We start from the raw sequence: 13,263 nt of genomic DNA on the forward strand, positions 1-13,263 counted from the left end.
AATTCAATTTGAAAATGCTAAAGATCCTATAACTACATCAAATTTTCAAAATAAAACCGTCTAAGTCTAGAATTTTGTAATTTATCTTGCCAAGTGTTGTTCTTTGAAATTTGTTCAGCCTAAGGATAAAATTATCAGTTCCAGAAAATCAAGTTAAAGCCGGGAGAAAAACAAATCTAACCTCCTCCCTCCTGGCCCGAAGGTGTCCAAGGTGAAATTTTTTCTAAAATCAGAAATTTTTGGAAGTCAAAATTTTTTGCCAAGGCAATCAAAAAATGGGGTCCCCAAAATTTTGGGGCGATGGTGTGAAAACCTCACAACAGTATGATTCATTAATATAAATAAATTCATAAACATAATTAAAAAATATAATCCACAAACATACCTTTCTTACCTTCCTCTTTGCTTGGTCCATGTGACTCTATCCTTAGTCGACCCTTCAATGAATTATTCCTTCTACATTATCTCAACTCTATATTTACTTTTCAAAATTCTTCCTTTTCTGATTATAAGAAAATGATAAAATGTACATTTTTTGTTTCTTCTTTTCCAAGAGTCACAACATTTCAGAATACAAATCCTTTGAAAAGTCACAACACTTCATGGGTATAATCCATTCGAAAAGTCACAAAACTTCATAACTAAAATCATTTGGAAAAGTCCCTATACTTTATAATCACAATATTTTTGAAGAGTCACAACTATTCATAATTATGACCCTTACGGAGGTTCACATCCTTTCAATATTATTGATACCTTTTCAAAAAATCACTTCCTATTTTCTTTATATTACTTTCCTCTTCCATTTTTCCTTTTTAAACTTCTATCTTCCCCTCTTCTTTTTTCCCCTCTAAAATAAACTCTCCTCCCTTTTATATCTTAATTTTAAGAAGTCATGTCTATTCTTTTCATTAGATTTAGTTAATTTGTATTATTCCATGTTATATTACTATTTAATTACTTATTTATGTTTATTATTACTTGTTATTAAATTCTATTTAGAGAGTTAACATACTTTCAACAACATTGTCTCTTGTATTTAGTTTTATTTCTTTATTTACTCATTGAAATTCTATTATTATTTTTAGTTATTTAAAAGATCATACTAAATATTATTTCATCGATAATATAGATTAAATAATTATTATTTCCTATTTTTATATTTTAGTATTAGTTTTAATATAACTTTATTGTCATTATTTATTTAATAACATTGTATTATCTAATTACTGTTAAAATTCTCTCTTAAAATTTGGATAAGACAAAAGAGGGCAACAACTAAATACTCCTCATAGGCTAGATGTAGTCCAGAACTAAAGGATATTGTCTAGGGCAAAAGTGTTAGGACAAAGCTGTGCCCTAAGCCGTGTTAGGGATCCATTTGAGAGAGGATGGTGCTGTCGAGTACCACCATTGTGAGGTCTCACAGATCTAGTATGATTTGACGAAAGACCAAGAGGCCACTTCTTCCCCCACCCAAGAGACCCAAGACTGAATGAGTTGATGAGCAGTTCCAAAGGTTGTGTCATCGAAAACAAAAGCTGCAAAGTGCGATCACGAAGCCAGATGGCCTCTTGCAGATAGAGGACGAGACACCGTTGATCAGTTTACCTAAAAATGAGGAGAGACCTGCACTCTTTAAACAAGCAAGAGAACTATAACATCCCCCTCTAGTAATATAATTTAATATTAAATCAAATAGAACTGAAATATAAAATAATTAATAATAATAAACATATGAATCATTAATAATTATTTATACTATAATATAAACCAAGAAACATATATCAAAATATAATTAAGCAATTACAATATAAACCAACAATAAAATATTGATCTATGGTATAAATAATAATGATTACAAATTACAACATTATATTTGACATAACGAATCGTAAGGGAAGACTTGATGGTCAAACAAGAACTCCATGTTAGCATGTAACTTGTAGGTGGAAATACACGATTGGCATGGCCCTTCAAATCATATTGGAGTAATATAAAAATCAAATCAAAAGGGTGAATGGAGCACCCATCAATGGGAAAATGAATTGACATATAATGCGATTTGATGTTACCACCAAAAGGGGTGGAAATAAACAAATATTATAGAAATTGAAAAGGGTGACTCATTATCAAGAGCACCCATTATTGAAAGCATGGAATGATTTATTTTAATATGCATTCCTAAATTGCCATTGAAGGTTGCAAAAGACAAAAAAAACTTCACCTCCCCTACCAAGCACCCCATGTGGAAATTCTCAAGAAGGAACCATATGTACATCCTATAATGACTTGTACCAAATCGGAAGCCTTTCACAAATACCAATATTTATATACATACAGTGACATCATCATTAAGGTATGTAAGGGAGTTATAAATACATAATTATAATTAAGGGAATATTAAAACTGTAATCAATCCTTTATTAGAAAATTGATATGAATAAGTAGTGTCTAATATTTCTATTGTTTGTTAGACTCTCTAATGTTATTATCATTAATAATTATTAATAGATTATCTTTTATATTATTATCATTTGATCTTTGGTAGGGAGTATAGTGTTACTAAGGAGGGGCTTGTATAAATCCAATCTCTAGATCTTATCCCAATAGAGGGTGGGGGTCAGCATCCCATAAATCTTTGTGAAATGGGCTTGGACATGTAAACTTTGACGGAGCCCATAGATGGTGTCGATGCAACTTGGATAACATCTATAACCTTCAATTGTAAATCAAATAATATTAACATTTGATAACTAAAAGAACTAATATGAACATTTCGATTGATTGAATAATCATCTATAATAATGAACCCTAAAAGGGGACATTACAAGAACCTTCCTCTAATCTAATAGTAGATTGGATAGAGGAACAAAAAAATGGATCTCAGACTCAACCTTCTCAAAGGGGAAAAGACGACAAATCCTATCCCGATCAAGCTGGTAAACAATCTGTATACATAACTAGTGGGAGCCCACTCTAAAAGATCCAGTGGCAAGTGAGGTACCACAAGTGCACAATAACCCTGTCTTTGGATATCCATAGAGTGTTTAACATAGAAGGCCATCCTTGGGGAGAGTCCCCCTAAGGATTCCTACAAGTTGTGATTATGTAGTGCTTGTATATGTCAAGCCTGATGGGATCATTCATCTCCTGCTAAGACAGAATGAGGTGAGCGGGGGCATCCAGAGAAAATTGGAAGTGGGGAAGGCGGTCCATCGAAATCCCAATCAAACCAAGAAGAGTAGAGGGAATCATTAACAAGATTTGCAATTAGGATTGAAACCTACAGTTGTGTCTAAGGAATAGTAAGCCAGATAGGAGTACATGTGGCGACCCTCTACAAAGTCTGCAAAACATTGAAGCTAATGGAGAAACCACACCAAATCAAAGATGGTCTCCAATTTGAAGGGATGAGCCCCAAACTTAGCCAAGATGATAATGTGGGGAGTGACTCATGACATTTGATAATGCATCGAAGAAGGATCTGGACTCTTGACCGCAGCCCAATCAGACTCTAGGAGAGAGGTTCCTCCACACAATCGACCTATAGAGGATGGTCGACCTAACCAAGGAGTCCACAAGGGACAACTTGTCGTGGTATCCTAGAAGTGGTGTTTGAAGCACTGTCTCTCAAGCACGACCAAGGATCTTATCCCCTTATTAATCCAAGGTTGCATGATAAGTCCCATGTTGAAACAGAGGCCAAAGAACTTAACCCCAAGGTATGTATAAGAGGAAGTGATCTCAATCTCATTAACCTAAAAGTAGAAATGAAGATGTGAGGTCTTCAAGCAGTTGAAGACCATAACTTGGGTCCTACCCAAGTTTACAACAAGCTTACGAAAGTCACAAAAAAGAGGTCAAGCCATTAAGTAGTCATTGAAGCCCCTCTAGAGAAGAAGCCAGAAGAACCACATTGTCGGCGAACACCAAGTAGTGAGACATCCTAGAGGAAAGCCACAAGCTTATCAATCTAGATACTGAATAGAGTAAGGGAAAGAGGACAACCCTGCTTGACCTCGATGGTACTTTATATAGGGTCTGAAAATCCCTACAGAGTCCTGAATCTGCCCATGACCCTCTCATATAATCTCGTGATAGCTGTCAGAATATGCTCAGAAATCTCGATGTCCCTAAGTTTGAAGAGATTCGTCCAAGGAACCGAATCAAAAGCTTTGTGAAAATCCAAAAAGCAACCATAAAATTTCATTGAGAGATGTCAAGCTTCCTCAATGATAGTCCACAAAGTCAAAATATGGTCATGGTTTGAAAGTCTGGACAAAAAATGATTTGTCCCCTAGCACAACAATGTCGTTAATCAAGCTCCCTAGATAAGATAGTGTTCAACACAGTGGCATAGAGTTTGGCAAATGTATGCCTGATCTAGGTAGTCCTGTAGTTGCTGGGGTCCGAGACCAACCCAATCTTATGGATCAGATAGATAATGTGCTACGACCAAGAGTTGAGAAAGTCAACATACATCACCCTATTAAAGAGCACTCCCACTATTGTTCTCCAATCTAGGAAAAGAAAAATTGTCATCTGCAATCCTCAAATGAACAATGTTATGAACTAATGGTTCAACAATGCAACATAATTTTTGTAAAACTACAATTTTCCATTATAATAAAATTTCCATACTTGCAATAAATGAAGCTTTTTAAAAGAAACATTGTACATACTTTTCTTCATAAAGAAATCCTTTTCAATTTTTAATTTATTCTTAAAAACAATTAGTACTTACATGCCTTTTTTCCTTCAATTTTCCTTAGGCTTAGACTTGGTTTATTTTTCAATTTTCCAAGAATAGATTGCTACATTATTCCCATCCTAATACTAGGGAAAACTTCTTTATAGAGTTTATTTTATTGTGTAATTTTGATCTAACTACATAATCACATCAATATTACCTTGTCTATTAAATAACTGATAGGTCTAGATGACAATTGAAAACTTGAATAACCCAAATGTCAATGTCTCATCAATTTTATGTTCTCTTGAAAGATTTAACTAGTGTCAGGCATTGTTATATTTTTTATTCATTTTTAAGACTCCTACTAGAGGCGAAGTTTGAAGAAAATATTGCTTTCCTATAGCACACAAATCTTACAAATATATATTATTTTCAAAAGATTGTAATCATGTTTTCCAAAGGTTATATAAAGAAAATTAGTTTTTGATTCAACTATAAATTTCCTCTACCATTAAAACAAATTTGGAATCTACAAAAGGTAACAGTAAAAACCAAAAAAAACACTTCCTTCACCTATTAAAAATATTCAAAAGATTAATTTTTTTGCAATTCATTTAGCTCAAACTTTACATACCATCAAACTCTAATCCCACAATTCGAAGAATGTGCTCAATAACATTGCAACTGACACGTCGTGTGTCAGTGAAATAATCTTCTTCTAAGCAAGATGTTACATTTGAAAGCAAATGTTGGGAGCGCAAGAATGCTCCTAAATATTCCTGCAAAAAAGAATTGCTGCATTTGAGAAAACGAATCTTCAATATTCTTAATTCATCTACAACTAAATGTCTTCCATGAAGAAATACAAATTGCAATGGATGTAAATTAAACCATACCCTAGAGTACGAAAGGTGTGTTGCGTTTGATATAAGGAGTATGAATTGCAATATTGTAAGCAAGATAGTTTGTGTATTAGAATACAATATAAAAAGATATCCATTAATATGTAAACCAACACTCTTGTTCGATGATCATCTACTTACTCTACAACTGATGTGGCCATAATTGATATTCCAATTGGGGCAGAAAATAGACTTTCAATTGTTTAGCTCTATAGTAATGTTAACCAATTTCATCAACCTAAAACCTTGACTAAGGTCAATCGATGTTTCTGCATGTATTGCTGATAACTTTATCGCTTATTGTGAGTGCCTTCAAGTTACCACTTGACCTATAAAACTAAAATGATGTTAACAATACTGTATGGAATTTTCTATTAAAGAAACAACAAAGGCATTGACTTCTATTTCCAATTTATTTGGTGGATCAGAAAACAATATCTAAAGTGGACAAAAGACAATTTTTTCGAGATGAATTGCATTTTTTGCTTGTATCATGTTCTAAATATACCATGTGTGGAATAATTGTATGAGGAATTAACATTAGCACAAGAAAGAACAATGTACCTTCTCCATTAAAGAAAATCAAATACCAAGTCATAAATCAAATCATCGTTTCTGAAAGATTGAATCACAACAAATGAGGCCCACTCTTAAACCATATATGTAATGTCCCCATTTTTGGCAAGTTTGTGCAGTTGATGGAGTTAGCTCATCATAGCGACCCTTGTGAGTTGACAGGGTGTTTTGGGGGTCCCAGTTATGGAGTTACTATTTTTAGTAAGTCTATTTTTCGCAGTTTCTATTTTTGGCAAAGCAGTGGGTGGCTTTGGCAGTTGGTTGTCACCTGTAGTAAATAAGGTTAATTGCATGAGCTCTTATTTATTCATTAATTATTAAGTTGCATTATTATAATATTGTTTATGTTCTAATAATGACATTAAGAGATATTTCAAAAAAGTGTTGGAAAGTTCAAGTGTCGAGTTCTTTTGGGAAACTTTCACAATTTCTAAAGTGGAGTTTTTTAGGAAACTTTGGCCAACAAAGGATTATAAATAGGAGCTCATTTCATTGGGAAAAGCATGCTTGGATATTTAATTTTCTTTTGATGCCTTTGTGGCTTTTTCTGAGTTCTGATTTTTGTGGTCCTTGCTGAAGTATAAGGGTTGAATCTGAGAAGTTCTTGGCAATTGTGTTGCAGTATACAATTAGCCAACATCTCCTACTATATTTTGAATTTTCTGTGGCTAAGGAGAATAATCTTGAATATATATATATATTTTTTCCTTTTGGTTTATCTGGCTAAGGGTTTTGAGAATTTCTAAGCATTGTTCTGAGAGATTGCTGCAAATTGTTGCTAAGGTGTAACGATTTGCATATCTCCTACTGTTCATACTGTGCCTTGGAGATTGGTTTAAAATTACAGCATGGATTGTGAAGAGAATCGAATTTGCTCATCCATATTAGTGACTGCAATCTAGAAATTCAATTTGTGGTATCAGAGGACTGCCAATTGACATCTAGTGGCAGTGTTTCATATAGTAATAGTTCTTGGGCGAGTTCTGAGCCAAATTCACCTACCAAAGAGCTGGACGACATTATTTACAAGATCTGTGATTTACTACCAATTGTGTGGGAACCCAACCTTCAGCCACGTGGGAAATTTGCAGACCTACGGTTAATGTTTATGAACTTGCCATGGCTAACAAGTGTATGCGATTTGTTTGGATAGGTCGGCTTTGCATTTAAATCACATGTGTTTTTCTTTTGAGGGTCGTTTTGCACACTCGACATAATTGCGGGATCCTTAAGCGATTACGTTCAACATAATTGAGGATATCAGTTTTAGTGTTTGGGCTCTAACATTACCAAACAAGGAAATACTGTAATACACTTCCAAAATCAGGTTTATCTAAATTTGTTCCTTCCTTGGTTTGTGCCAGCAATAAATAAAATCATTTGATGTTTCAATTACCTTTGGTGTGAATTTCGTATTGATGTTATTTCTTTATAAGCCATTTCTTTATTTAAAATCTTAAAATAATCAAAAGGATCTTAAAAATCTTAAAGATCAAAGAAATCAGTCTACACTTCAATATTACAGCCAGCAACTAGTTCGGTTCTTTACAGTGGTATCAGAGCAGTTTCCTACCAGCCTGCAAGAATTGGGGTTCCGAATCAATTAATAGTGGTCAGTGCTTGGTTAGAATTGCAGTCAATATTCGATTCATTATTTTCTATTCAGCATCATGGCTAATGATAGGAGATTTGTGCCGAGTGTGCATTATACTTGAAGAGGACGTACCTCTCCACCTAGGGAAGGTGAACCTAAGATACAATTTGGTTTTGTTGGTAGTCCAGGTGGTTCAGGCGGGTCAGGATTTAGAGATGTTGATGTTGACAAAGAGGCTATGCAAACATTTAGGAACCTGACAGCTAGACAACAACAGATGACAGGTGTACTGAAATAGTTGTCTAACACTTTGCAGCAAATAGCACTACCTCCAGAACAAAGTAGGTAGAGAGCTTGAGATGTTTCTGTTGGTTCTCATAGATCTCAAGTCGAGGATAGAACTTGAGATGGTGATAGGTACAGGGATGTACATTGGATTTGAGCTGAGGATCATGGTGGATTAGCTGATAGAGCTGACATACATACTAACACTCATGATAGGCCGCAGAGGCCCATGTTTCTGAAACCCGAGATGGATGCGGTCAGTATTGAGTCTAAGGCTACTCCTGCTGATGACGTGGTGGCACACTTTACAAAGTGGGATGCTTTACCACAGGCTATTAAAGATCATTTGAATTTTGATAGGTTCCCGACTAAAAAACGAGAGCATTCTAGAGCGAAGTCAATGCCTGAGAGATAATGACCTTGACAGAGTGAGTTACAACAAGTTGCCAGTAAGATGACATTGGAGCACTTTGATGGTACCGGGTGAGTTACAGTTCGAGCTTGGATTCATAAGCTCGACACAAGCTTGTCAGAAGTGGACACTATTAGATTTAGAGTGTTGCATCTGGATGGAGTTGTCCATGGCTGGTGGTACCATGGGTTAGTTTCTTTGCAACATGATCAGATCACTTCCTATCTGGAGTTTGTGGATCGCTTGATAAGGAGATTTGATAAGAAGGATACAGGGATGTACTTCCGTGAGTTGGCTTAGCTGAAGCAGTCTGGTGGGTTGCAGAGTTACATCAATGAGTTCCAAAAGCTTTCAATCATGGTTTATGATATTTTAGAGCATAGACGAGTGATGTTATGTATGGAGGGATTGGCTGAGCCACTCTGTGGATGGGTGAAGTCATTGGACCCATCTTCTTAGGCGTCGATGACGAAGGCACGAGACTTGGAGTTCTCTTCTCGAAGCAAGGTTGCTTCGAAATCTTCTGCTCGGCTTGATGATGAGCCCCCACTAGTTGTTGAGGACAAGGGTAAGTCAGTGGGGAGGTCTGATGATACTTCTAGAGAGGATTTGAGGAAGCATCAGCTTTGCTATTGGTGCAAGGGGCCTTTCTCTAAAGGTCATACTTATGCATTGAGGCCGAAGGGAGCAATGAATCGTGGTATGTGGGTTTACATTGATGTGATTGATGAGCCATCACAACAACATGAGAATGTCGATGGAGACGCTCATACTGATGATAGAGTTTATACAGTGATGAGTATTTATAGTTTGGTATTTGACTCACATGTTCAAGATTTGCATTGGGTAGAGAGTCAGTTTGTGCCTAAGTTGGATTGTCTGCAAGATGATTGGGTCATGTTATTGGGTTTGATGATGGTATTGGCATTCAATTAGTTCAGTGAGGACAGGGACATCATTTGCTTCTTATGGGATCCCGGTGGAGATTTTGGTATGATGCTCGATTGCTTGAGACAAGCAATTTCAGGGAGGGAGGACTATTATGTCCCCATTTTTGGCAAGTCTGTCCATTTGATGGAGTTAGCTCATCATAGCGACCCTTGTGAGCTGACATGGTGTTTTGGGGGTCCCAGTTGTGGACTCACTATTTTTAGTAAGTCTATTTTTGGCAATTGCTATTTTTGGTAGTGTAGTGGGTGGCTTTGGCAGTTGGTCATCACCTGCAGTAAATAAGGTTAATAATTGCATGAGCTATTATTTGTTCACTACTTCTTAAGTTGCATTATTATGATAATATTTATGTTATAATAATGATGACTTTAAGAGATATTTCTAAAAAGTGTGTTGGAAAGTTTCAAGTGTTGAGTTCTTTTGGAAAACTTCCACAATTTCTGAAGTGGAGTTTCTTAGGAAACTTTGGCCAACAAAGGATTATAAATAGGAGCTCATTTCATTGGGAAAACTGAAAAGCATGCTTGGATATTTAATTTTCTTTTGATGCCTTTGTGGCTTTTTCCGAGTTCTGATTTTTGTAGTCCTTGGTGAAGTATAAGAGTTGAATCTGAGATTCTGAGAAGTTCTTGGCAATTGTGATGCAGTATACAATCGGCCAACATCTTCTACTATATTTTCTATGGCTAAGGAGAATAATCTTGAATATATATATATGTTTTTTTCTTTCTGGTTGCTCTGGCTAAGGGTTTTGAGAATTTCTGAGTATTGTTTTGAGAGATTGCTGCAAATCGTTGCTGAGGTATAACGATCTGCATATCTCCTACTGTTCATACTGTGCCTTGGAGATTGGTTTAAAATTACTGCCTGGATTGTGAAGAGAATTGAACTTGCTCATCCATATTGGTGACTGCAATCTAGAAATTCAATTTGTGGTATCAGAGAGTCGTAAATTGACATCTAGTGGCAGCGTTTCATATAGTAATAGTTCCTGGGCGAGTTCTGAGCCAAATTCTCCTACCAAAGAGCTGGACGACATTATTTACAAGATCTCTGATTTACTACCAATTGTGTGGGAACCCAACCTTCAGCCACATGGGCAATTTGCAAACCTGTGGTTAATGTTTATGAACCTGCCGTAGCTATCAGGTGTATGCGATTTGTTTGGATGGGTCGGCTTTGCATTTAAATCACCTGCGTTTTTCTTTTGAGGGTTGTTTTGCACACTTCACATCATTGCAGGTTCCGTACTGGATTACGTTCAACATAATTGAGGATATCAGTTTCAGCGTCTGGGCTCAGGACATGATCAAACAAGGAAATACTGCAATACAATTTCAAAATCAGGTTCATCTGAATTTGTTCCTTTGTGGGTTTGTGCCAGCAATAAATAAAATCATTTGATGTTTCAATTACCTTTGCTGTGAATTTCAGATTTCTTATGAAGCCATTTCTTTATTTAAAATCTTAAAATAATCAAAAGGGTCTAAAAATCTTAAAGATCAAAAAAATCAGTCTACATCACAGCCAGAGACTAGTCCGGGTCTTTACAATATGATGCTCAATCTGTAGCCGGCCACCCAATTTGGCCACCTAAAAAATAGCCCATGACCTGTACACATAAGAGATCAAAGGAAAAGTTGTAATGATATTTCAAATTTAGTATCATGAGATTGCCGATCAACATATTGTGAGACACATTTATGCAACTAGATTGGATTTTAATATTATTTGAGTGCATCTCAGCAATAAATGGTAAAACTAAATATGAGGTTCCCAAAAGGGTACAAGAGTTTGGATTCTAGGAAGGTACAAAGCACCTTATTGGAAGAGGAGATAAGAGTATATAAGTGTGAACATTTCTTCAACCAATACTTATTTTAATATCTGCATATTATAAGCGATTTCCTTATAGAACATCAAAAAAAAATCGCTGCAATGTGAATGGTGAGAAAAGTGGAAAATGTGAGTCATCCTTGTGCAGATTAGTCTCTTCTCAATGTAGGGGAATCAGTGTCGCACACATATTTGGTAGTCAGTCCCAACCTTTTTAAATGACAAAATGGCATGGTCAAAGATCTTTGAAACCTTGGGCACAATCATGTCCCTGATAAACACAATTGTATTAACATCCAATATGGATATTTACATACATATGCTCCAGATTAACTCTTCTTAATAATTAATTTTCCTTACCAGGAAAGATTATAAATAAAATTCTAGTTGTTTATATAAATGTTAATTAGCTTGAGTTGAATCATAGCTTAGTTTATCCAGGTTCTATGTATTGCATCTCATTGAAATGCCATCTCTTCTAATTTGAAGCTATAAATGGTAAAAAAATATATCTGGCTAATATGACTATAAGCAACTTTTGAAAAGCAAGACAAGAGTTATTAAAATATATAGAAATAAATTAAAATCACAAGTTTATATTTCTCAAACCTGTCTGCAAAGATCTCGTCCCAATAAGGTTCCAAGCGCAGCCATTGCTGCATGCCGGATTTCTACCGCAACCTAAAAAATTAGAAACAGGGAAATGAAAAGTTACACTCGAAAACTATTTCATTTACCTTCACTATCAAATTTGAATCCTACATTTCAAAGTTTGAAGACCAATGGTATTCTACCTCTTCAAAGAGAGAATCTATTTTTTTTCATCTTGACTTTTATATTCCAAAATGCATGTTTTTCTATTAACACTTGATATAAACTGCTAGCTTTTACATTAAAATATTTTTGGAGAAGATAAAAGCAGCAATCCCAACCTCAAGTAAAACATGACTTGAAATATTATTTACCTTTCCAATGTGCCATGCTGAACATGGCAAGAGTATCTGACCAATAATATTAAATGCTAGAGGTTGCCACCAAACACTTAATTCATCCATCTGAAACAATTTGTCCAATAACTGAAGAAAATGAAAAAATCAGATAAGCGATAAATGTGATAGAAAGTTAGTGCATGTTCCTCAAATATATCTTCAATGCCATATTAAAGCAACCAGCATGCATTAAAAATCAAATTCTGTAAATTCAGATTTTCACAGTGCAAGTGCTTTTGGCGTCTAGTTTTCTGTGATCCCATTTATAGAAAGAAAACCAAAATAAATAGAAATACTTGATATTTGGCAGAATAAGCAATGATAATTGCTGAATCAAATCTCCCATTCTTACACGAAATAGATGGGAAGCTACCTTCAAGCTACAAAATACTTTCAAAAATCCACAATCAAATCTAGTTATTTTTTAAATTAAAAGTTGCCGTCAGTTATGCATAAATCTTGGCATTGAAAGCAATAAAGAAAATAAAGAAAGAGAAACAAACCCATGGTTTCGGTTCTCAGTCTGACTGGCATCATGTCACTTCTTCTACTCCCATTATCTTTCCTTACAAATTTTAAAAAAGGACAAGAAGCTGTAGATAGGCAATGAGTCTTGTATACATTCAACTGTCACCACTCCTACAACCTCCCTCACTCCTATTTCTGTAGCTATTTAGCGACCTTGGTATCAAAGGAAAAGAAATGAAGACCAGAAGAGAAACAAAATTAACTTACATGAAGAAAAGAGAAACAACATTAACTCACATAAAGCATTCATGAAAAAGAATTTGAAGAGCAAAAGGAAGCTAGAATCTCGAATAAAAAGGTATTGATTGAAGTCCCCAATATTTAGTTATGAGTTAGAAATTTGTGCAATTTCTATGAATTTTATTCTTGATGATCAAGATTCTAGAATTTGGAACTTAGAATAATTGTTCTGCCTAAATGGCCAAGCACAAATATTCAAGGTGTACATGATGGTCTCACTCTTGAAGAATCTCTTAAGACTTGTCACAAACACA

General features: G+C 35.2%; 1 protein-coding gene across 6 annotated transcripts in view; it reads right to left on the reverse strand.

The window, feature by feature from the left end:
- The window catches only part of LOC149557486 (uncharacterized), a 292,999-nt gene that overhangs the window by 40,990 nt on the left and 238,746 nt on the right, over positions 1–13,263 (reverse strand). For all 6 annotated transcript variants that reach the window (XR_016364886.1, XM_089832140.1, XM_089832139.1 and 3 more), the window contains exons 18-20: positions 12,218–12,328; positions 11,862–11,933; positions 5,331–5,475 (exon numbers count right to left, since the gene is read on the reverse strand). Coding sequence is in view for 5 of the 6 variants with exons in the window: in XM_089832140.1 (XP_089688266.1) it covers positions 5,331–5,475; positions 11,862–11,933; positions 12,218–12,328 (328 nt within the window). In the remaining variant the exon portion in view is untranslated. The remainder of the gene's footprint in view (positions 1–5,330; positions 5,476–11,861; positions 11,934–12,217; positions 12,329–13,263) is intronic.

Source organism: Cupressus sempervirens, chromosome 5, assembly GCF_028749045.1.
Source record: "Cupressus sempervirens isolate cs-2001-9-10 chromosome 5, ASM2874904v1, whole genome shotgun sequence".
Classification (NCBI taxonomy): Eukaryota; Viridiplantae; Streptophyta; class Pinopsida; order Cupressales; family Cupressaceae; genus Cupressus; species Cupressus sempervirens.